At 37.5% G+C, this 25,573-nt stretch overlaps 1 protein-coding gene across 2 annotated transcripts in view; it reads left to right on the top strand.

Annotated features, from left to right (window-relative positions):
* Positions 1–25,573, top strand: part of PPP4R2 (protein phosphatase 4 regulatory subunit 2) — a 33,009-nt gene that overhangs the window by 4,767 nt on the left and 2,669 nt on the right. For both annotated transcript variants that reach the window (XM_069811835.1, XM_069811833.1), the window contains exons 3-8: positions 16,388–16,558; positions 21,568–21,661; positions 23,090–23,127; positions 23,588–23,662; positions 24,086–24,229; positions 24,827–25,095. In XM_069811835.1, the coding sequence (XP_069667936.1) occupies positions 16,388–16,558; positions 21,568–21,661; positions 23,090–23,127; positions 23,588–23,662; positions 24,086–24,229; positions 24,827–25,095 (791 nt within the window). The remainder of the gene's footprint in view (positions 1–16,387; positions 16,559–21,567; positions 21,662–23,089; positions 23,128–23,587; positions 23,663–24,085; positions 24,230–24,826; positions 25,096–25,573) is intronic.

Below are 25,573 nucleotides of genomic sequence, written 5' to 3'. Positions count from 1 at the left end.
AGAATAGATAGGAAGATCACTTGACAATTGTGATCTTGTGTCTCGTATTAAAATATGTTTTCTCTTACCGCTTAAGAAATTCTCTTGGATTTAAAATCACCCTGCCCCTTCAACAGCAAAAATGTTTCTAAACCATTTATTTAGGTACTTCACCAAGAAAATCCCATTTGTTGGACTGGAAAGGAGAACTAGAATTTTCCTTTGGTTCTAAAGTTGAAAATAAAACTTAGAAAACAAAAGCAATGAAAAATTGTATGTCAATTTTCTCTGCATTTCCCCCACTCCTGCTCTGGGCAGGCAACCTATAAAGCGCAGTTTTAAAGGCTTACTATAGTGGAAAGTATAATACAGGTGGTTACTGACCGTGAAGGAAGCCAGAAATAAGTAGTGATCTGGGGATATACAGTATATAGGCAGAAGTGATTAACTGTAAAATAGTTCTAGGCTTAAGTAGAGAACACTGGCCTGGCCAGGATGTAATGTAGTTATACCAGTTCTTGTCCTGAATGCAGTATAAACAGCCATTAAAATACATTTTGGTTTTATTTCTGTGCGTAGTCAAATTCTTTCCTCAGAGTTTCCCTGGAAGATCTGAAATATTAATTTGCACCTCATCTAAGTCTGAAGACAGAAGTTGTCTCTTCACTAGTTTCTTTGAGGACCAACATAAACGCTTTTCTCCAAAGTTCCTTGAGTCAAGTTTAATACATGTGATTGTAGAGCAAATGCGAACACCTGTAGTATCATCATAGAATAGTGTAAGTTGGAAGGGACTTCTGGAGGTCATCCAGTCAGACCCTGTACTCAAGGGAAGCTAATTCCAAAGTTAGTTTAGGTTGCTTAGGGTTTTGTGCAGCATTTCTGAAAAATCTCCAGTGATGGCAATTCCATAGCCTGTTTGGCACCCTGTTTCACTGCTTAACCACGTGCACTGGCAAAAATGTTTGCCTTGCAGCACCTTGGAGTTTCCCTTGGAGCAACCTGGGACCACTGCCTGTTAGCCCTCATTTGTGCATGTCTGAAGGGAGTCTGTTTCTGTCTTGCCTGTATGCAATTACTCCTTCCGTGGTGAAAGTCAGCAGTTGGATTCCACCACCGTAGCCTTCTGTTTTCCAGAAGAAGAGATGTTGCCTTAGCTTCCCACCTAGGTTGCATGCTGCAGCTCTGTTAACCATCTTAGTGGCCTTCTGCTCATCTCACCCTTTCTTCTCTCTTCTGTATTGCCTGACCCCAAACCAGACATAGTATTGTGGTTATGGACTGGTAAATGCCAGGTAGAGGGATATAATCACTTTGATACCGCAAATGTAGCGCAGTGTGCAGACAGCCTTTGTCACAGCAAGGGTACACTGACAGATGCTGAGCTTCCCGTCTGCCAGCGCAGGTGTTGGCCACAGTATTGACTCTGAGCAACATCATTTGTAACTGGTTGCAGTTAGACTTTGGACCCCATCAACCGCAGCTGCTACTGGGTAGGCCTGATGGTCCACTGAGTCTGTAGCTATCCAGCTTAGCCGCAAAGACGCTATGGGAGACTGTGCTGTACGTCTTGCTCAAGTTGGGTTAACGGTGTCCACTGATCTTCCCTCATCGACACAGTCAGTCAGGTAGATCAGGGACGATTTGCTGTCAGTAAATTATATAACTGTAAATGTAAGTTACGTAACTGTAGCTCTATCAAAGGTAATGGCAAAAAGTATTTTTTACCCTTTGATACTGTTTCATGTACAGTGTGTAGCAGTCAGCTATTTTTTCTTAACTAAGTTTTTGGAACACTTTTTTGAATCAGTTTGGCTTTTATATTATTTAGTTACAGCAGTGAAATAGTTTGTCAGCTGTAGAAAAGATGTGAGTGGAGATTTGGTAGCAATGAACATGTATGAGATAAGTTCCCATTCTCAGCTTTAGTGTTCTAATGATGTATTCTGAACTCTTGTGTAGTAATTCCTTTCTTATCTTACAACTATGTAGGTTTTTGTAGCCATATGTCCTTTGGCTTATTTCACATGCTTAAATTTAAGCCTACTTTTTTTGATAAAGTATGTTCTCTGGTCTTATTCAACTAGCAGTTTTGTTGCTTGACATGTGTATGCTAGTATTTTTTGACTAGTTTGAAATTTTGTTCTCATTTGGAGGCAAATCATTATCTGGAAGTCTTTAGAACTATTAGGGGAATGTAGTTCATTATGTTTTTTTAAAAAATTAAATAAAACAATTCTCAAGTTCCTGCCATAATAAACAGGGTAATATTTTTCTGAAAGAAGTCTGTGTGCCTTTGTTAGATAGGCCTCTTCCATTTCCATGTTCTCAGTGAAGCAAGAGATGTGAGTAAACTTCCTTGCATTGTTTCCTACTATTATTCCTCACTAACTCCATTCCACTAAGTGACTGGAATTATTCTCCACTAATTCCCTTTCCACTGACAGACATTGTGTTTTCTGTCTCATAATCCACGGATGCCTCTAAAGGACAGGAATCTCGGTTGAAAAGCCTGCTGATTTATCTTTGTCAAATATAGTTTAGCTTCCTTGCTCTTTTACCTAAATTATAAAAAATTATATATGTATCAAATGTACAGTTGTAGTACTTCAGAGGAATCAGTTGTGATGCAGATGAAATCACTTGCTCCTTTAGGAAATGCACACTATTGTAGTGTTTTATTTTCAACGCTGCCACTTCCTATCTGTTGGGAGTGGGGTTTACAGTATAAAGGTCAAACTTTAACTACCATTATAAAATATGCATGATGAACTGATCCTAATAAACTTTAGTCTCTCTGTAGAATACACATGTAAGGAGAGACAAAAGGCAGGCTCCTCATAGCGATGCTAACTTTTCAGTGTAATCGGACTATTTTAACTGCAAATGCAACTGTGTGTGCATGCAGACTTCCATTCGTAAGTATGTCTTTCTTCCCTGTTGCTGTATACAGTCTCTTATAAGCACACTCCCTGCTAGTCTTTTTGCAGACAGTTCACTGTTACTTTGCACAGAAAGCCACCCCACCATTTATTCCGTAGCGGTTAATACAGTTGCATGTGCTTCTGATGATCACCTTTAGTAGTATTCTGTTGGCACCCTTCTGCTCTTCGAGCTCAGTTCTTCTGCATTGCTTAATTGGATTTGTTCTCATCCGCAGAGTTTCTATCAGTTCTTACCTTTACCTCTTAGTAATGTTTCTTCACAGCTGTAGTGGCTGCCTTGGTATTACCTCTATCTTTTCCAGTGAGCCTCCAGTCTCCTGTTCCATGGTGGCCTTGCTTGTTACTATTTCATTTGAAGTACCTTCCCAGACCTTTGGGTATTGCTCCACTCTGTATTACACTTTACAGTAGCAAGGATGTTTTCCTGTTTTGACCTTGTAATTGATGAGCCTTGCACCCTCTTTCTGTCTACAGATTTTGGGAAGGTTTGTGCTTGATGGCATGTGTTAGGGGGAGGGAACAAGGCAGTGGTGCATGCAGAAGGGAGGATACAAAGCAGTTTGGTCATCTTGGAGGGTGGTGGATTACCGGGTTTGTGGATAAACCAGACTGATGCTGCTTTTCCACAAAGTTCGTATCTGTCTGGCAGGTCTGGGTTTTAGAAATAATACTACTTGAAGACAGTTACAAGATTTCCATGATGGCTACACCCAATGAGGCTTTGCTCCGAAGTGGTAAGGGAGTATGATGACACAGAAATACCTGATGCCTGTGTATTACGTCACTGAGTACACCTTGTCGGCTCAAGCTTAGTGTGTGTCAGCTGAACTGCCTTGTGTAGAAGCCAATTGGATGGCTTTTGTTTCTGGTTTTGGAAGGAATTAATAATAGAAGTGTAATTTACTTGATCTTAGTAGTACTGCTTTCAGACCTGAGTGAAGCCTGTATTTTTGTGGGACAAGGCATGAACTGGCAAGCATAGGAATACAGTGCAAAGTCAATTTGGATCCAGTAGTTGCACAGGGTGCATTTTCCTTAACCTGGTTTCCCAGCTTTATTGCTTAATATAGTAAAGAATTGATAGTATTATCTCAGTGTGGTGTCCTGCTCTTCTGAGGTAACCTGTGGATCTCTATGCATTGGTCATTTAACAGTGATAGCTACACTTACCAGATGAGTTACAGCATTTCTTTTGTTTATTTGGTTATTCTGTGCAAACTGGTGATACCTGGAATGACTTCAGTGTCCTGTATTAGTAGACGTGGAATTTAATTTGTGTATGGAAGAGGTGATATATTTATATATGCAATTATCCAGACATCAGTTTTATGTTACTTGGAGTGATTTTTCTATAGGTAGCTCGTACGGAGATAGTAATTTTAACTTGCTGTAAGTTCAGGAAGACTTCTAAATATGCTTCACTTACTGCATAATACTTTTCTTAAATTTTGACTCCTGGGCTTCTGCTATACAGGTTTATTGAGAAAGTGTCATCTACTTAATGTTTCTGTATTCTGCCGGTATCAGCTCCAGAGTACTATAGAATTATATTGCACCTTTGCCTGATGGACTGTTCTTCTGTGGAGTATCTATTGAATGGGATGCACTCTGAATTGTGCTATGGAATTCCTGCAGAATCTATTATACAGTGCACAGCATCACTGTTGAAACATGCCTTAGTGAACACTAATCTGTTCAGTCAAATTTTATCTGAAATGGAAATAAGTAAAAGCTAAGAATAGTCCACAGAATTGTTAGAGTTGAAAAAAATATGGTTGTCTGAATTTCAACAATGTTCAATCATGTTAAAGGCAGATCTGGACTATGTAAGCGGTTTTGGGGAGGTATTTTGACACAGATAATGCCTATCTGCTATTGACAATATGTTTGGCTAGTGCACTCAAATGCAGCTACACTTATCTTTGGTAGAGCAGATGAATATAAATGTTCTTAGGGCTTGTGTGATTGTAACTTGAGAGAAGGCAGATACCTTCCCCCCCTCCTGAACTTTTTGTGCTAGTCACTTCAGTGATACTCTTTACAGTTCTAAGGTTGATGTGAATGTCCTTTAATTGAAGTTTAAAGGTTAACAATGAAATTTCAAGAATATGGTCACTGAAATCATGCCTTTCTGAAATAATTATTGCTGGTATAGTTTGTTGTAGTAATAACTGGATCAGTCTTGCATTAAGTGTTGCAGAAATGCGTAGTAATCTAGTCCCTGTCTTGAAGATACATTCTACAGAAATGAGGCAGATGTGGGCTGCGAAAACAGTTGCTGTACACAAAGTGGTTACTGAGAGTTCTGAACAATTCTGTGTATTTTATCATTAAGGTATGCAGGAAATATTATTTACAAGATTGGCAATCGGATTAAAAAGTACCCAAAACTCAAATGATATTAAGATCATCTAGTACAAAGGGTGCTAACTAATTTTTTTACGACGGTAAATGTAATAATTACACAGAATATTAGTAAAAAAATTGCCTGGAACTAGAGAAATAAAATCTGCTGGGGTAAAGTATCCTGTAAAATATGTGACAGGAGGAAGATACTAGGTCTGCATATATTGTGGCATAAGCTTAGTGTGGTTCCCTGAACTAGTGTTTTTTCTGCATAATAGAAGAAAAAAGGTAACTAAATTGTAAATAAGTTTAGTTGATACTGCTCAGGTGGGAGGACTTAGCTGGTACTTGATGCTTATACAAAAGTCTGTGTTTGTAAGACTTGGAGACCTTTGGTGTGCACTTTATAGGAAAGTCAATATCTGGGGTGATCATTCTACTTGTAATAAAACGAGTTTTTTAAGAAGTGGTATTTGAATATGTGCATAAATGAGATTATATGAAGAGTAAGAAATCAGAATAAGGTAAGAATTTACATATTGGTACACAGTGCAGAAGCACAGTAAGTGGAATAGTTCAGTAAATGTACCAGTTAATTCTTACCAGCCAAAAGTAACTTCAAGAAAATTTTCAAGTGGAAGAGGGAAATATAATAAAAATACCATCTACTTTTCATTTTGTCTTTATAGATAAGCCACTGCTGGTGGTTTGTGGAAGTTTTGAAGCCTTTCAGTTACTTTGTGCATATTGCTTTCTGCTCTGCTATTAAGGAATTTAATTCTTGAATGAAGAATCTGTTGTAAACTTGTACTTTTTTGTTCTGTGGTGAGTTTGCCTTTAAAAGAAAAGAAAATAAGTACTTGAGTTTGGTTTTAGATAACTATATTAAGAAGTATACTTTCCTGAAAAACTCTGAGTCCTAGTTCAGATTTTTTCTGTTCTGTGGAACAGCTGTATTCTGTTGGAGTCAGCTGAATATTTATCAGCAGAGATCAGAATTAGTCCCTTGATGATTACATATACTACTTTAATGTCTTCATCAGCTGTCTGTTTCCATAACTAAGTCTTAATCTTTTTTTATTCCTGGCAATAGCAGTAGTAATTTGCAAGTAGTAGAGGTGAACACTCATACTACCGAAGTAGATGTAGTTCTAATGTATTACAGTTTCCGTGGTTCTCAAATGAGCTTGTCATGCTCACAAGAAGAGCAAAGACTTAATTTAGGCTGACAACAATCAGCAAGTGAAAATGGAAAAATACGTTCTGTGCTTGTGGGAAATACCAGTTTTTCCTCTTCTGAGCTCTTCAATATATTTTTAAAGTGAAAGGTAACATGAGGTCAAATCCTCCTGCAGATAAAACGTGAGTGTGTTTTAATTTTACATGAGTTACCAGGTGAAAGTGAATAGGAAGAGCGCTTGCCAGCGTGTTTTCCTAACAAGAGTATACCGTTTACAGCAAAGCACAATGCTCCAGTAAATTCGCTGTGCTGTATCACCTGAAGTTTAAAATTTATTGCTCATTCAGAAACACCGATAAAGAATCTAGCACTTGCTTATGGTTTTAATTTAATGTTAGGTTGAAGGGTTTGTCGGCTTGCCAGAAGCATTTAAGAAGCTAGTCTGCATTGATGCACGGGGGATTTTACTGTGTAAATCTGTCGTCATTGTTTGGAATTTCCCATGTTAATCTGCACTGTGTGGATGGTGAAAATAGCAACAGTATGCAAAATAATGACACTAAAATTAATCGCATCAAAGTAGTGAGTATTAAAGTAAAGCACGGGAATTAGAAAAAGTTTAAAATCCAAAGAATATTTGAAGCAAGAGTGGAATTAAGTAAGGTATGTTCTTTTATCTGGTACATGGGTGCAGCTGCTTAAAGGAATGGCTCTCTACATCACACATCTTATTCTTCCTTATCTGTAGCATTAATTTTGTGGTTAGGTTAGTGATCTGCTTCACCTCCCTGTGTGTGGGATTGCAGGAATGTGTGGGAGCAGCACACATTTTGGTGTAGACCAGGTATAAGGTTAAGTATGTGGTGGGGCAGCGCCCTTCTTCTCTGCGCTGTGATGAAATCCCTGCTGAACCACAACGTAGCTAATCTCCCCCTTAGTGGGAAGTCAGTGTTACTAGCTTTCTACCCCAGAATTTTTCAGAGGTATTTTCTGAAAAAATTGAAAGCCATTTCTCTACCATTGAGCACTCCTTGTTAAGAAGCAATCTTTTTTATTTTTAGAATAAATAGTGAAATAGTAACTCTTGTAAAAAATCTGGTATGTCAAATGGCAACAGGGTTTTGGGTTTTTTTTTGTGTGTGTGAAAATGCTGGGGATTGTGTTTTACAGGCAGTTCTTAGCAAGATTTTTAGCTTGTGCACCCCCTTCTATGTAACTGTGTACTTCCAGGTATCCTTGTTTATACCTAATCAATATACCTGAAATTAGGGTGTGCTAAGTAAGGCAAAGATTACAACAAAACAACACCAAAAGAATAATAGAGGGAGTAGGCTCTCTCTACTGTCTTTCCATCCCAAAGAACAGAGATAACCAAGGAAGGAGATGAGTGAGGGGAAGAGAGTGTCGTCAGTCTCCTTTCCCCCAGAGGACTGCAATCCATCAATTCCTCTGGATAGCTTTAGCTACTGACTGTGCTGGAGAGGACCTCTTTGATGCGTGCTCCGGTTGCTGCGCTGCTGCCAGGGAGCGGGACACTCAGTCCTGGGCAGGCTCCTGACGCTGCCTCTCAGGTGCTGCCCTTTCCACAGCTTGGGGGAAGGGAACTACCCTGGCTGGGGCTTCTCATGCCTGGGGATAAGTTCTGTGCTCTCTGGTGGCAGAGATGGGCCTTTGGTTTGAGAAGTGGCATGTTCCATCTAGTCCACAATATTCCTGTTTGGATACGTCTTGCACCAAGGCTGTGGAAGAGCACGCTGGAAAGCGTGCCACCTTGCACAGGGATTTGAATTGGATATGTGATTGCTGGGTGCACTTCATTTTCTATGCCTTTTGACTTTTCAAATAGTTTTGGAGGTATCATTGGTAGACCAGACTAGTAAAGGAATTAACTTGTTTTGGATGAAACTTTAATTTTGCTTCTGGCAGCCTGGGGAAATGACTGTGTCCTAGAGTATATCTTCATCTTCTGCGAGCTCTGGAGCAAGGCACAAAAGAGAAGAAACAGTTATTAAAGTTGGCAAGTTATTTCACTTAAGAACACCTGTTTCCTACTAGCAAGTCTCTGTGGGAGTGTAATCTAAGTCAACAGTAATTGGGGGGTGGGGGGCAGGAATCTAATGTAAATGACTTGTATATCTTGTTACATGTTAAGTGAATCCTTCCAAGATTGTCCTTTGGTTCTTTCCTTCTGTGTTTTGAGGACTTTGCCTTAAAATCAGTTTAGCTGAACATGAAGTGATTGCATCCTAAATATACTATTTTGTACTTTTTTAAATTTCTGCTTGTCAGAGAGCTAGTAGTAGAAGAAGGGTGGAGAGGGAAGTGCTCCCTTTTACTGAGTTCTGGTGGTTTTTTATGGCCTGTTCAATGAACAGAATCAATAGTACATCTACTTTGTTTTCATTTTACGTTCTTTGTGGTCTATAGCACGTCTCCAAAACAGATGGCGTCCTCTTAAAATTTAAACCAAGTAATTTTGTAATGAACTTAAACACTGTGCAGTCTGAAGACAGACATCCCACCAGGACTCCTGGGACTCTTAATGTTTTAAGTACATAGCTAGGTCTCTAGAAGCTTAACATCCCTTCAATATAATGTTTTTCTTAATTAAACCTGTAATCTGTGAAGCAATTCCAGAAAGATTTATGAAATAATTGCAGTACCTTCATTTCAGGAGGTAGCCTTATTTCAGGCACTCTGAATTATTCTTCCTGTTCTTCAGATAATTTTAGGTATTGTCCTGGCTTACCTTCCATGAGTCTTACCGAAGTTTGAAACTTAAAATCCTGTAGAGTTTGTCTAAAGTGTGTAAGCCATATGTACTACCTTAGTGTTATGTCTGATGTTTTAAAATAGTTGCTAAAAAGGGGAGACAACCCTAGTTGTCTTCTGCGCTTGTGGGGATTTGTAATCCAATCTGCACTTAATGTCCAAGTCATGTAGTAATGTTAGGGATGACGGTGTTGTAGCAAAGGATGATGGTGTTCCAGTGTAGTACTAAATACATGAGAAAGAACTGTATCACTTGTTCAACATGGATAGTTTTTCTTAAAAACAGTAGGGGAAGCACTGTGTTTGTATGAAGGAGGTAGGGATGTTGCAGTTACAGCTTTGTCTGCTTTCTTGTTCTAATTCTCCGAAAGGTAATGTTTTTCTGTGATTCTTCAGACGGCAAGACGACTTTCCTCTTTGTTTCAGGTTCTTAAGTTGCCTTTCACTATTACTTTTGTTACTTGGTTTTTAATGTTTGTCAAATCTTGCCCAGACAACTTGGTTAAACGTTTTTGGTTTTCTGCTCTTTTTGTTGAAATGTCAAGTCTCCCAAAGTGAGTTTACCAAGTGGCAAAAGAATCAAATATAAAAACTTGTCCAATGGTCGGAAGAAAATACCAGTTAATTCTCAGACATACAACAAACATCTCAATAGTGCAAGCTATTGACAGAGGGTTCACCTCTTTCACAATAACCAGTGTGTTAAAGGAGAAAGCTGCTTTCTTAGTTTCATCAGTACAAACAGTTTGAGTAAGCAGGAGATAAGGGAATAGGGGGGGAAGTCTTTTGCACTCTGGGAGTGATAGGATTAGATTATTTCCATGTAAAATGCAATTTTTTTTTTATATGCGCATTTGGAAAAAGATTAATTCTGTCCAAATCATGTTAGTGGAGAAGCAATTGTACCTTGCAAGCAACTTTGTGCTAGTAATTCTTCTTTTAAATCAAAGCATAGCATCAGATTACTTGAACTGCTTTCTGTCTAAGGTGACCTCTGCCCCTTGTTGAAGAGTGCTGTTTATCAAATCGAACTGGTGGATTTCTAAACTTGGTTGATGTTGCTTGGCAAGCTTCAGTTGATCTGTAGTAATGGATTAGTTCCAACAGAAAATCATGTAGTTCAAGTACAGGTGTGAAATAATTTGCTTTTATTGGAGAACAAAGTTTTTTAGGATTGTGTTCTTCCTTGTTTCAGCTCTGGTAATGCTAGGTTATGTCCCTTGTCTAAATTAATTTTTTTTTTAAATTCTTCCTTCCCTGTGCAGTGGAGATATTTTTGCTGCCTCATCAACTTTCAGTGAATAAGTACGTTATTGTAGTACTGTTGTGACTGTAGAGTTTCCTTACACTCCTTTGTGTCTGTCTTCATAGGGCTTAACTTTCTTGTCTTTGCTTAGTAATTCTGACCCCGTCCTGGGGTTTTGTGTGTTTGTGGGGGGGATTTTTTTTTAATTTCTTTATTGGTGGGGTTTTTGCATAGCCTGTCATTTTATTTAATCTCTGCTTGCTCATTTCATGTCTTATGTCTTCCCCCACCCCTTTTTAGCCTTTTTTCATGCTGCCTCTAATTATACGTAAATATTCTCAAAACTTGCTTATGTTTCTTGTATTATTGGCTGTTTGGTCGGGTGCTGTCTGCTTTTCTGTTTGATTTCTGTAAAACACAACTGAGTATCTTCAAACACTGAAGTGTCTTCCATCCGTGTTTCTCTGTTATGTTTCTAATTTTTTACTTAAATTGCAAGGTCAGGGACTGCATTCTGGTACAACATTATGGTGTTAAACATCTTTTCATACGCACAGTTATTAGCATATATTAAATTTAGGACATAGTGCCATATATTTAAGTAACATACAAAGACTGAGCTGTTGGACTCTGTATGGCTTCTATGCTTTCATCTGTTGCTTGACTATTAAATAAAGGTGCTTTTTTTTAAAAAAAAAATTAAATTGTTGAGGTAAACTACCAGCATTTACATTGGTCCTGGGAGAATTTGAGGTGTGTGGTTCTGCTATGATATATGTATCTATACAAGCTATAGTTCTGAAGCGTGCTGTGATTGCTTCTTTTCAGCCATTCATTACTGCCTTTGATGACTTTTTTTTCCCTTGGTAGGTGCTTTTTTAATAAAATCAGTTTCTTCCTGTAATTTTCTGTATGTCAGAGCAAAACCTTTAGGTTGCTATAAGGGAAGGATGGTGCAGGAGCTGGTGGGAGGGAGACAGAGGACTCTCTATTTAAGAAAAAAATGCCAGCTTTTTCTTAAATACTCCAAATAATCATTTAGAGTATTTATCTTTGAAACCACAGGCTCGTTAGCCCAGGGGAGCTGTCTTTGTACAGGTGTATTTACACAGGATGACCCAGATACTGTGGTGAAAGATGTTTTAGATATACATAAAAAATGTATATAATTTCAAAGTTGTCATTCTCTAGAATGAAAGTACACTGAACCAAACTATTTTAGGATCAACTAATTTTTTTAAGTTTTGTTTCTGAAGATACTTGTACAGATCATACAGTGTTCACAGGAATTTTTTTTCTTTGGCTATAAAGAAGCTCTCAAAAAGTTGCTAATACAAATTCACAAGTTAGTGTAGTGGACAGGAGAAGCATGGTTTAGAAGGCGTTAAGTGTGCATTTAGAAAAGGCTGATTATGTACAATGCTGAGTGGGAAGAGCAAGTATTTATAAACAAGCCTGTTCAGAAGAAAGTATGAATAATATTTTCTCCATGGAATTTCTTCAATTTCATTTCTTTACAGAGCTTAAAGTGTTTGTCAGTCATTTTCCAGTGAATAAAACTTAATGAAGTTGTACATAAATCTGTGTAGAGGAGTTTTCTTGCACTTCTGTTTGGCTCTTGATTTAACTACAGAAGGTATTGACCAAACTTTGCTCATTTTCAGTGTCTCCCATTTTGTAACAAAGCAGCTAAAATAGAGGTCTTGCATCCTAATGCTAGAGTTGTTCTCAGGTAGCTTGTGATACATGTTGGAAGACTTTTCTTGAAAACAGATATTTGCCATTTGTTTATCTCTTCTCACTACTGTAGTCTGGCTTTCTAAGTGACTGGTCTTTCAGTGTATGCTGATAACTTAAAATTTCTAGAGGTGTAGATATAGATTGCTTTGATAATTAGGAGGATATGCCATTTTTAATCTTAAATTTTTGTGCTGTATTGGCTAACAGTTCTACCCACTGTTTCTGAACTAATTGGTTTTCTGTATGGATGAGATGCAAGTGAGTTTCAGGAGTTTAGCTGATACCAACTTCTGTATGTCATTTTCATAGACTGGTAAAACAGGAAAGGTAACTTTCCTCTTTCAACACTCAGTTTTAATCACTTCCACTGAAGTAAATGGAAATTAAGAAAATCTTGCTGTCCCTGCAGAAATGACTTTTTTTTTTGTCAGAAGTGAGTTCATTATTTTCACAAATTTTTTTTCACATACACAGATACTTCTCAGTTTTGTAGATTGATTTGAGTCTTTCATATATAGTTTAAAAACAGTCTTCAAACTTTGTGGTACATTGTCACAAGTGTAGGTAAGCTTCCTTAGCAGATATGCATAAGTAAGGTTACTTGAAGTAAGATTCTTTCATATAAATCCTTTATTAATCCACCTTGTGTATTGCATTTCTTTTCTGAAGACTTGTTCAGAGTCAGCTTAAACTAGAGGCATAGTACACAGCTGTCTAGGAGGTAGACTGTCAGTATCTGGTAACATGGTGGTAGATGCTGCTGTCGCTGATGAAGGGACCTGGCTTTGGGGGAAAAGGAAGCAATTGCAGTTCTGGGTGAAAGCAGAAGCAGAAACCTGCTTTCCAGAGCTGCTCCCTCTTGCTTTCGAAGTATTTTCTTCCTCCTGTAGGAATAGTCTGTAGTTCTGCCCCCTTCCTGGGGGGGTTGGCAGACGCAGAATGATAAGTAGATGAGGTTAAGAAAGAGGGGAAGAGGTATTGCTGCTTTCTGGGTTGGTAGGAAAGGCAGGGAGGTAACTGCAGGATGGTGGGCAGAAGTTGGAGATTCTTCATCCTAGGATAATAATAGAAGAGTTCGGCCTAACAGAAACAAGTGACCTGCATTGTAGCCTCCAGAAACCTTCCTCCTTCTTCCTGCCTTCCAGGAATCCACTGTGGTGCCACTGCAGGACTGAGTTTTGCCTACACGGTTGAAGAATCTGGAGCTGACTCAGTCTTTTGTGGTGCAAATAATATTTCCTGTTGAGTGGCTGGAGTTCCCATGTAACTTACTGGTACTGGGATAAAACTTCTCACCAGAAACCAGTTGCATAGGTTGAAAGTGCTTCAAGACCATCATCTAAATGGGAGCGTGTTTTAATGTTTAACTTACAACACTGAGGTCAGGAGATTATGCTCTAGAAGCACGAGACACCTCTGTGACTTCGAAGGAGTTGCTTATGGTACGAACTGCAGTTATATCTATGATTGCAACGTGAATGTACCCCTTGCTTTTAACCAGTTAGCTTTCATGCTGCTAGTAGCCCAGCTACAGCAGCAGGGAATTCAGCAGTGTTGAAAAAAACAGCTTGAGAAAGAGAATAAATATCTAAACAGTAAGCGTGTCCTGACTTCCTGCTGCTGTGGTTACACTGCTTCTAGCAACAGCTTGTTTAGTTGATTTAAAGCTGGTGTTGCCATATCTGGGTTAGCTGTAGTCGGGCTTGTGACTGCAGGATGAGTTTATCCTTAAACTCTGCTTCTGTTTGTAAGCTGGACTGTGTCACCTGGTTGGCAGTCATTTATTAAGTGTTTCGAAATACAGGATGAAAGATGCTTTTTATGTCAGTATTGCAGTGTATTGCAGATGTGAGTTCTCAGCCTTTTTATAACAGAAGAAATACTAATTAAAAATACTTGGGTTTAAAACAAGTGACAGTTCTCGACTTCTGTATAGGGGCAAAATGTTACTTACTTTGTTTTCTGTAGCTTCAACATTGTAAAGAGGAGCTGGTGGGTACTGCTTTCAGGCAGTAGATTCCATTTTAAACTTTGTATGTTGTTGGTTTATTTCAGCAACACTGATGCATTAATAGTCTATGAAAAGATAAGTGTTACTATTTAGCAAGAAATAAATAAGAAAACAAAGAACAGTTCAAGTTTTATAGTGTGAAAAAATACCTAAAGGGGGTTGTCAAAGAATGTTTAGAATAATAGTAGAATTCCCTTTCATGAGGCAAGTAAAGCTCTTGGGATGCTCTGTAGGGAGTAATTCCACTGTGGCATGGGGTGATTTACTAGGAGTTTTCTGTCTGTGTTTTGTGATGTGCTTATGTAATAACAAATCACAGATTTAAGAAAGCTTTGGTCTCAGGGTGGTAGCACTGCGGAGTCGGATAGCTTTTTAATTTAACATTTGTAGTAGTAATGCCTAATATTGTACACTGGAAATGTAGTATTCTGCTTTGGCTGTATAATGCTAATTGGAGCAATAATCCAGTGAGACTCAATGATGATGTTTAATCTATCCATGCCATTCCCTTTTGGGACCTGTTTCTTCTTTCTTTCTATTTTTGTTTCTGCTTTTACTATTATTCACTAAGTCCTGTGTTCCCCTCTGTTGTGAGGTGCTTAATGGTTTCTTGTGAAGGAAAAGGGAGGTTTGCTTTCCTCTTCGGATTTCTTTCCATTCTTGCGTATTTATCACTCCTAATAAAAGATGGGGGTTTCGTGTTTGAATCTCTGTAGGTAAACCTGAGCTAAGTTTTTCCCCTTTTCATCTCATAATTATTTCTTTGAGATGAAGGAGAAAATTAAGGCAAAGATAACATGGCACTGTTTTTCTGGTGAAAGTAGGCTAATATGACTTCATTGGCCTGTGGTTTTGTATTTGGTAGTACCGCTGCTTGAGAATAGCATGCAGGACACAAAACGTCGCTCTGCTGGGGAGTCACCACACGTAGCTCACAGCAGAAATAGTTGTAGCAGCCTGACAGAAGGTCAGATGTTAGGTGGGGTTGAAAATAGTCAGGGCTGTTTCAGCTAGTTACAGCCTGTTACAGCCTGTAGAAATACAACCTTTGGCTAAATAGTATTTTTTTCAGCAGGACCTGAAGGGCTGTCCAGGGGTTCAGATTTTATGCTTGTTTGATTTGAGCCTGTTCATTCCAGATTGCGTATGTTATAGATAAATGTCAAAGATAGTTTTCTCTCTTTCTTTATTGTTGGTTTGTTATTCCCCCTGTTTCTTCTTTTTCTCCACTAGCATCTCCATCCTGTAGCTGTGAAAGCTCCTGCATCAGCGTTAATAGAATAAAATTGATAGTAACTGAACTAAATCAGTTGCTTTCCAGTTGCTCCCTACTCTGCTAAGAAATGGACTAGCCGGAGGAGGCCCAGAACTTGTGTAACTGTTATGTGGGGCGATTGGTGTAGAAGAGCTTTCTCAGCAGTTTCCCACCTTGTCCGTTGTATGCAGTGTGAGAGACCTGTTTTCTTGAAAATTTCAATATATATAATTCTATAAATGATAAATCTTTTAAGTTGTAAGGCAGAAGGTAATTTGGAAAGATCTTAATAGACTACTTACTGTTGTGGGAATGTTTTTCAGGAGTCAAAGTTGTTTTGCTCAAATATTCATCAGCAAGTACTAACTGTGATACAAAGTAGACTTGCCATTCAGAGAAAAAGAGGTACTATTAAATGCTTTTAAGGTGCATGGATACTGAGCAGTTAGTACAGAAGGCCTTTCTGTAAGATTTTGTAACCAAAGCAGATAATGCTGTGTACAATTGCTGTATGGTTTCCAGACTTGAAACATTTCTTTTTTTTGTTTGTTTTTCCCCTCCTTCTCTTATGAGCTCAGTGAAAACTTCAGGCAGCATGTAGGCTCACTGGTAAATTGTATAGAATGCATGCATATTTCACATTTAGGTTTGAATTGTAAGTGGATATTGGCTCTTTAAGGAAATGGCTTAACCTGTTAATGACAATTGACTTGTGTAATATTGTTCTACTGTAATTATTTAAATAGTTGCCATGGTTTAAATTCAGGAAGAAAAATAATACCATGTTACTTGCCTCATTTATCCTAGGACTGGCATACCAGTGTGAATGTTGTTTTGCAGACATAAAGTTATGCTGTTGTTCTGTGGTTTTAGAACTGACTTGCATATGTCCTAATTCTTGTGTTTTATGCAGGGTTCAGTGGTCTCAGTTTAAAGGCTATTTTATTTTCAAACTGGAGAAAGTAATGGATGATTTCAGAACCTCAGCTCCTGAACCAAGAGGGCCCCCCAATCCAAATGTGGAATATATTCCCTTTGAAGAGATGAAAGAAAGAATCCTGAAAATTGTCACTGGATTTAATGGGTATGTATCATTTGTTTTCTAAAATCAGGATAACAAAAATATTTTCCCAATTTTTAACCTAGTAGTTTGTACAAACTATCTGTGACTGTTCATTTTGCTTCCTAAAATAGATGAGCAGAAGCAAATGCATACCTTGGAAATACATTACAGTAGTTTCAGAACTTTCACTTTATTATTCTGTCTTTGATGAAAATTATGACATCCTGTGACATGTCAGTCACTTCAGTTTTTTCCGTATGTAGTTAGTTTTTAAGTAATACAATTCAATGAAGCATGGTATTACTATGTGCATTTACTGTCTATTTTACCTGTTAAAAGTCAGTTTTCTTTCAATATATTTTGAAATACCTAATTGAAAGAAGTCTTTTGGCATTCAGTTCTTAATTACTTTATGGCAGTTCAGTAGCTTTTGAAGAAGTAATGCTGCAATAAACACGGTGTGACCAGGAGGCAAGGTATACCTGGTTTTGAATTGTTAAATGGTGCCAGAATCAAATTTATAGATTGAATGATACTTAACTAATTGAGAGACTCGGGGTATTCGATCTATTGCTGACTGTCTTAGATTAAAGTGTATACCCTTTGCTGGTTTCATAATCATGGAAGTTTTGTTTTGTTTTAAAATAAAGCTCCTGAAATTTTTTTTTGTCTGTTATTTGGTGTGTCTTTTTTTAATAGCTGATGTAGTATTTTTCTTGTTTCTAAACTGGATTACGTACTTACCATAAGCTGAGTCATCCTGCTTGTGGGTCTCCATGCTTCCTTAAGGAGAGACTTTTTCAGCATTTTTTTCAGCTTGTCAGTAAATGGGCATACTATAAAGCTTGCCTCCCTGTTACCCTGAAATTTCAGATGTGGAGGTGCTACTAACATGTCCATATTTTGATGCTAAGGTTAATAATTTTTACTGTCATTGTTCCCTACTACTTAATTTATTTGAAGTTTAGGTGTCTCTTAAAAGTCAGATCTCATCTTCCCCCTCCAAATTGCTTTCATATAGGATACTTCTAAGAATGTGAAATTTAGCTGGTTCTCAGCCACCCAATACTTATACTGGGCTACTTCACTGAAGGAATTTAAAAACAAACCTGTCCTTTATGCCCGAGTGTGCCTCTGTTTCGCCTCCCCCAGCTTTTTGTTAATGTTTCACTGCCCGCAAAATTTGTAATGTTCTTGCATGGAGACAGCTAATGAATGGGCTGCTGTTATCTTCTGTTGTTCCAAAGTGTACTAAACAAACCACTGGGTGACCAAGTCTGGAGCTTACTCTGTGGCTGTGCTATTTTGATCTATTGCTGTAACACTTAAGAGCGCTCAACTTCCTCATGCTTTGAAGTGAACCACACAGTCTTTGAGGAAGCAAACTGGAAGCTAGTTACCTTAAAGAAAATAATACAACAGGATGTTTCCGAATCTGGGATTGTAGAATAGTTCATTTAGTAAATCCTGCAATTCCTACAGTGAGGATTTGATTGGGAAAGCTGAATCATGTGGAGAAGTGTCCAAAAAGTAACAGCAGCAGGTTTGGGTTTGTGCAATTGGGTATATTCAGACTTCTCAGAGTTGTGGATGTCGTTTCAGGGTGCCATAGTGGAGAAGGAAGCTACTTGATGTCACTTTATTATTAGGATGTTTTTTACTGGTGTTTGTTTAAAAGAATGAGGGAATGAGGTGGTTAAAACTAGCTAATTTTTTTAAAACTTTTTTTTTTTAAAGTCAAGTAACAAATTGAGAATGACCCCTGTTTTGGGGTCTTTCTAGATGTAGTGTCTTTTAAAGAAAGCACAAACTGGCTGTTTTAACCTTACTGTATCCTACTTGACATTGTGTAATATGCTTGCAGAGCCAGATTCTCATGCTATACTTTAGAATTGCTTTGGAGTAGGAACTTCTTAAAAGGCTTGCCATTTTCTTTATCCTTTGCTAGTGAAGCAGAAAGTTCCAAGGTAAGTTATTGGGGATCTCTGATCACAGAGGAGTCTTCACAGCATGAATAAAATAGCTATAATCATAATCCAAATTTTCATTTATGTGTGTGTTTTGATACAATCTAATATAGCTGTTGTAAGTAATTTTCCCAGATCCCTTTTGAATCCTGTCCATATGATGAATTTTTGGTTTGTAATTAATTCTGAGCTATAGCGCTAGGAAGTGCAGTTTTGAGTGTGTTTGTATAGAATTTTAAGTGGTTAGTTTACGTAGGCAGATTAGGACTATTCATGCAGCTCATGTACTGAACTAATTAAATTTCTAAGCATTTAAGGTCAATTCTCATACTGCTCACAAATACGTTGGTGTTCCTGTACAGATTTACACCAATTTCAATTACTTCTATTTTAAAATCACATTGTTAAACTATTTTAAAATAATAGTTTTACGGAAAAGAATTCATGAGGTGAAGTTAACTTCGGGTTTTGCCAACTAAAAACATTTACGAATGTTAAACAAATTACATGCAAAGGAGGAGATAGTGTGACACTTGGTGCCATCTGCTGCTCAATAAATGAAGTTCAGTTTACTGTGGAAAATTTTGGAGGGAAATGAACTGGTTTTGGCTTTTGGTTAAACTTTTTATAACTGAGAGTAAAATAGGAGGGCAACTTTTACTTCTGGAGTTAGTTGCAGGCTGCACACTGTCTTGAGTATGCTTATTCCCCAAGCAGCCAGAACTGTATTGATGTTCACAAAATACTTCATGCCTTAGTACTCCAGGTACTAAATACCACGTGTCCAGTTAGGAACAGCTAAATACAAATTAGCCAGGCAGTGATTCTCCAGGATGTCTTACTGATTTGGCTGATGAAAAAGAATTTAAAGTTTCTGTGTATTTTTGTTTCTGTGAAATAAATTGATTTTGAATGGACAGTCTAGGCTATTAAAAAAAATTACAAAGTCTCTTTAATTATGGACTTTTCAACCCCAAACCAAAACAGCCATCAATGAGAAGTGATAGACACAATTAGTGCTGTACTTATGTGGAAAAGTTAACAGATAAAGTAAATTGTTTGTGACTGAGTCAGAGTTGGGAATTTCCTTAAAAGAGGGCACTATGCAGGAGCTGAACATGAAGAATGTGGGTGTCAGAAAGATTACTCATTGACCAAAAGCTGCTGAACAGCAGCACTATTTGATTGATACTAAAGAAGCTTTAGGGAAATTAATGACAGAACCATTGTCAAGCTTAAGAGCCTTCATGTAATAAACTGAATTAAAAGGAACACTTGTTCCTGGTTTATTCTGGTCTGTACTTAGCAAATTTTGGGGATGGGGTGGAGATACTTCTGGGTCAAAATAGGGAGGTGAAATGTATTTTGCCTGCCTGCCAAAATACTTGGTTTCTGCCATTTTACTTGCTTTTAAGCAATAACATTTCAAAACAAATGTTTTAGAAGTACTGTCATCTTAGAGTATTACTTTTTGCAAGCATTTAATGTATTTAGTGCTTTATCAGCTGTATGCTAACTCTCCACAGCTGATTGATGGAGATTAACTTCACCATCTTTCTATTCTTAGAAGTCAAGTAAAGATAAGTTGGTATGGTGCAATTCAGGGTGAATAGCAAGGGAAGGCAATAACTAGTACGGTAAACGTGATATACCTTCTGTGTTTTTTCACGTAGCTGTGTTGGAACCAGGGCTAAGGGTGGTTGCATTGTAGCCTACCTCCTTATGGTTTTCCAGCTGAGGATTATAACTTCCTCAGTAACGTCATATACAGGCAGTTCTGAAAAACATAATTAAATTGTTGATACTTGGTCACTCTCTTTCTGATTACTGCTTGCTTTTAGTTAAAGTGAAGTGTCATGTAGTATGATTAATTATAGCTATGCTGACGTGTTTGCACTGAACTAGTGGTGGATCTGTGCATCTTTAAGATGTGGCTTTTTAGCTAATGAGCTAAGCTTGAGATACATACTGTGTTAGCTAATGAAATAGGCTTAAGATACTGTGTACTGAGTTCTTCAGAAAATAAGTTGAATTTTTACAAAAACTTAGAGTATAGGGATATATGCACACACACGTATATAAGTCTGTATTGATACTGCTCTGCATTTGGTGTATCAGTTGTATTCCCAATCAAGAAATGGTTCTTAAGTATTGTATTGTATCAAATATTCTTCCTGGACATATTTTTGAAATGTTCATGGCTTCAACTTCAAATAGTTAACTGTAAAAATGCATGGTTCTTTATTACTTTATTGAAATAACTTTTAAAGTATTTTACTATTTTGTCACAAGTCACAGAAGTTTGTTAAAATATGATGCTGAATTTGCAATGAAAGTGTATGACATCTCAGGTAACTGGTAAATGTATGTAAAATGTTGCTTGTCTGAAAGGTCAGTTTCTCATTTAAGTAGGAATGAAACTGAGTGCAGAATTATCAGAAAACAATGTGTGAATGTGATGCTTATGGATTTATATATCTTACTCTGAATTTAATTATTTTTACTGAGCTGTTCCTTGATAGATAAATATACTGTCCAGTTGTGGCAAAATAGAATATTTGTAACAGCTAAAGTATAATGGTTCTACTAATTCCAACATTTAATGCTTTTTCTGTAAATGTATTTTGTAAAACATGAAATAAACTACAAGTTGAGAATTTTTTAGCTCTAATGTGTATGACTCAAATTTGTTTTGAATCGCTTACCATTTCTGTTCTATATATTTGAATAATAAATACAGTCTTAAACTATTTTACTGTTGATGATCTGATTTCCTTTTCATTGTTTTAATGAATTGTTTGAGTTGTGGGATGATGTGTTTAGGATCCTACTTAAGAGTTTTGTGGTGGTGAGCACAAAAAGAGAGTGCTTTGTTACCTCAGTGTATGAGATATGGAAAAATAAGGCCTTGAGTTACTACCCTACATTGCTAATGATAACAAATTTCAATACTGTTTTCTTCCTATCTTCTCAGTAAGGGGTAGAAAACAATAACGTTGTTGCTTCCTAACAGTCGTACTCATTAAAATGAAATTAATTTGTTATAAATCTATTTCATTGCAGCATCCCGTTCACTATACAGCGACTCTGTGAGTTGCTGACAGATCCTAGGAGGAATTACACAGGAACAGACAAGTTTCTAAGAGGTGTGGAAAAGGTATGTATTTTTCTGAGAGAGAACACAGCTAAACAGTCACAACTACCACTTAAATAACTTCTGAATTAGTCTCAAAGGTCTGTTGATTTCATTATGGCTCATAGCCATAGTATAGCTAATAGCTACTCTTAAGTGTATGAGTTTGTTTCTTACCTTTTAACGTCAAAAAGCAGTTTTATTAAGACATAAAAATAAATCTCAGGGCTGTAACTGTTGCGTTTCCTAATCACGGTTCAGTACTCAAACTGTAGTTTGTGGAGGGTGTAATGTCACTTTGTATATTGAGTCCTAGCTAGAAGTAATCACGTAATCAGCTGAAATAATTCAGAGTTTTTTGATCGGGCATTTCCTTCCACATTTGGGTTCAGATTAGATCCAGTAGGTGAAGGAGAGGCCCCTTCACCCCAGTGTCTTTTGTTTCAGTATTTAAATCCTCTTGTGTAGATGTCATTTAATGCTATTTTATAGCTTATGTCAGAATGTGGGATCTTGCAAGAGTAGATAAGACTTTCAGGACATGGTTCAACATAGGATTTTCTTGATGGCAAAATTGGCTTGAGGTTCCTACTTAAAACTCTTCAGTCAAAGAAAGGTTAACTTGCAGATGGGTTGGTTTTCGCTCTTCTAGTGGATGCAGTCAGGTGTGTTCTTGCGAGTTAAGATGGGAAGGAGATGGTCAGGAATAAATGATGAGACAGAGATTTCACAAAGCAGTTTCTTAGCCAACAATGAGAGCTGTGAAACCACGCCTCGGGTTTTATGGAGAACCACCATCAAAGTTCGTCTGGGTTAATTTAGGTGGCCCTGTGACAACCACCCCGTATAATTAGGCAAGTACTGATTTAAAGAGAAACTTAACTAATTTTTAAGCTAGGTTTTTAGATGTTAAAATTGATTTAGTTGCAGTGCCGTTCAAGAGGGAGAGATGGCTAAGCAAAACGTACTGAATTAATCATTATTTCTGCCCTTTGTTTATGTGGGGCCAAAATAATTTAACATTTGAGATATGGCTGTGCCAAAAATAGCTAATAGTGCTTACACACTTTTGAATGCAGGACTTGCGTATGAACAGAGCATCTCTCCAGCAATTCAGAAGTTTTTCAGCATTTTGGAATACTTTGCTTTCTAGAGATACTTCAGTTAGAAATTACAAGCACTTGGGCCTGAGGTTTAATGTGCTGGTCTTGTTATGACACTAACCCACTTATGAAAATACTGACTTTCAGCGTAACAATGGCCTGACCTTGGAAAGAGGGAGCAGAGATACTTTTTATGTATCTGTCATCTGTTGGTAGCTTTCAACCCAGTTTTCTGTACAGCTACTTTTAACAGCTACGACCAAAATCCTGTAACTCTTAAGTTTTGGGGTATTGTCAACAGCCGAAGCTTCTGTTTCTGAACTCTTAATATCTTGTCTGTTTATTACAGAACGTCATGGTTGTCAGCTGTGTATATCCATCTTCAGAGTAAGTATAATCTTCTTTTTCTTGAAACTTTAAGCTTGTGTTAGTAAAGGGGAGAATGTGCGCATGTGTGTCTAACATATTTCTCTTGCTGGCAGTAGTTGTATCCAAAAAACAGCCATGCAGGGTTCAGTTTTCATTATCAATAGTTAAGTCAACAGTAGTGATAGTGGTCTGCAAGTGTTACATGTAATACTTTGGAAATGAACAAACAGCTTTGGAATCAGATATACAGTACAGTTGAGTGCAATCCCTGAACACTAAGCTGTTACTTTACACCATAGCTGGTGGTAGAAAAAAAATGTATGCCCATATCTGAGTCTAGTGTAATGTATAGGTAGAGAACCCCTTGAGGAGTGACGGTGGGAGACTGTTTAAGTTGGGGGGGAATTCTGTGCAAACAAGCTTAAAGTAATTTGAAGTTTCTTTATTCATAACTTGTTTTGGTTTGGTTTTTTGTTAGGAAAAATAATTCCAATAGTTTAAATCGGATGAATGGTGTTATGTTCCCAGGAAATTCACCAGGGTACTCTGACAGGTAAGTTTAGTTTCGGGAGGTAACTTTTTCTGGATAAAAGCAAGGTAGTTCTGGAACTAGCTGATTCAGATCCCTTATCATTACCTATTCTGATCCCAAATAGGTAGCCTCAAAAATGCGGTGTGACATGGAATACTGGGGGAAGGAGGGTAGAGGAGGCATGAACATACACACTACATGCTCTATTTTTTGATCTTTTTGCAACCTCACTGTTTAGAAATTTTTTCTTGTTGTTTAAAGTCTTTATCATAGGTTGCATGTTGTAGGCAAGGAATTTTTTTACGCAATATAAAATAGCAAAGTACCTGATCTTTTTTGTTTTGTTTTGGTGATTCTTTTAAAACAAGATTATAGCTGCTTTCTGCCTATTAGGAACAAATTACTTAAAAGGATGGGTTAATTTTTTTATTATTATTTTTAAAGATCTAATGTAAATGGTCCTGGAACTCCCAGACCAGTAAATCGACCGAAGGTTTCTTTGTCAACTCCTATGACAACAAACGGTTTGCCAGACAGCACGGAACATAAAGAATCAAGCTTGCAGCAAACAGAAGATAAAAAACACAGGTTTGTGAGGAGTAATGTATTTTGAGTTTTTATTATTCTCAGATTTTTTTCCACTTAGATATTTAAAATATTTTAAACGAGAATGGCCATCTAAGGTATGCATAATTAAGTCTTAACATATGAATATCTGCAGCAGGATTTGATATGTACTTACTACTGTTTGGGCTGTCTAGATAACTGTTAGCTCAAGTTTCTGCAATTGTAGTAACACATCTCGTAAGTTTATGGGATGTATAGTAAAAATGAAGAGTGAATAACGGAGTTCAGAAATCCACAGTTACCATATTTGTGTCAGGATGTTAAACTATAACCAGATACGATGTTTTGTAAACGTTTGCCACTGATTCTAGCAGTAGGGAGCCGTCTGTAGTTTGGACCCACCGGAGTATCGTGACCACTCTGCATTTTCTTCGACAATCTGGTGAAGGAGGAGTGATGGCTTTGAGGTTTTGTTATGTAATAAGTGAAGTGAGTTCTACTGTTGCCTCTTGAGGTGTTTAACTCGAAGTAGCTGCTACTTTTCTTTTTTTTTGAAGTGTGACAAGATACAGAATGTTTTTCTTCAGTAAAAACTACAGCTGCTTTTGTTGTTTACAGTGAATCACCAGCATCTGAATCAGAGGGTGCTCAGAGCAGCCCGGTAAAAAATAAGCACTCTGAAGATGATCCTGCAGAAGCAGAAGGACATGAGGTAAAAAGACTTAAATTTGACAAGGAAGGGGAAGCCAGAGATGCACCTAACCAAACTGCCTCCAGTGAAGTTTCTTTAGGCGTGGGGGAAGAGACAGAAACATCCTCTACATCTCAGGATAAAGAAAAAGATGCTACTTGTGCCAGACAGCACTGTACAGAGGAAGAGGAGGAAGGTATTTCAGATTTTATTGTCTTTGCTCTGTGCATTTTCCAAGGAGTTGGGATTTTCTTTGCTGGAGGCCAATGCTGTTGGGATTGCTGAATGTCTCCAGTTGTGCATAAAGATGAACTGCTTGTTCATACTTCAACTTTGCATAATTTAGCAATTCTGTTATTTCCTTCTTTCTTTGTCCTACATCTCTATTTAAAAATTTATAAAATGGTACTTGAAATCTTCTTAGGCAGTAAATTACATGAGGGTGGTAATGATGCACCAAGAATTTGAGGATCCCTACTTCAGGGTATCATCAGATGTTTTCATCCCTTCTCCAGAAGGGGGATAGGTGATATCTATATCTGACTGTCTTTATTATAAATAAATTACTGAAATACAGATATGAAGTTATGTTCTTTCACTGAGGAGGCTGAGCAACAGTCTCTCCAGATCCTGTTAGAACAGTGAAAAACACCTCACTCTAAGGCAGGCCCTGT

The sequence above is a fragment of the Haliaeetus albicilla genome, chromosome 24 (assembly GCF_947461875.1).
Source record: "Haliaeetus albicilla chromosome 24, bHalAlb1.1, whole genome shotgun sequence".
Taxonomy (NCBI): Eukaryota; Metazoa; Chordata; class Aves; order Accipitriformes; family Accipitridae; genus Haliaeetus; species Haliaeetus albicilla.
The sequence above is the reverse complement of the archived record's forward strand: the minus strand, read 5'-3'. Positions and strand labels throughout refer to the sequence as shown.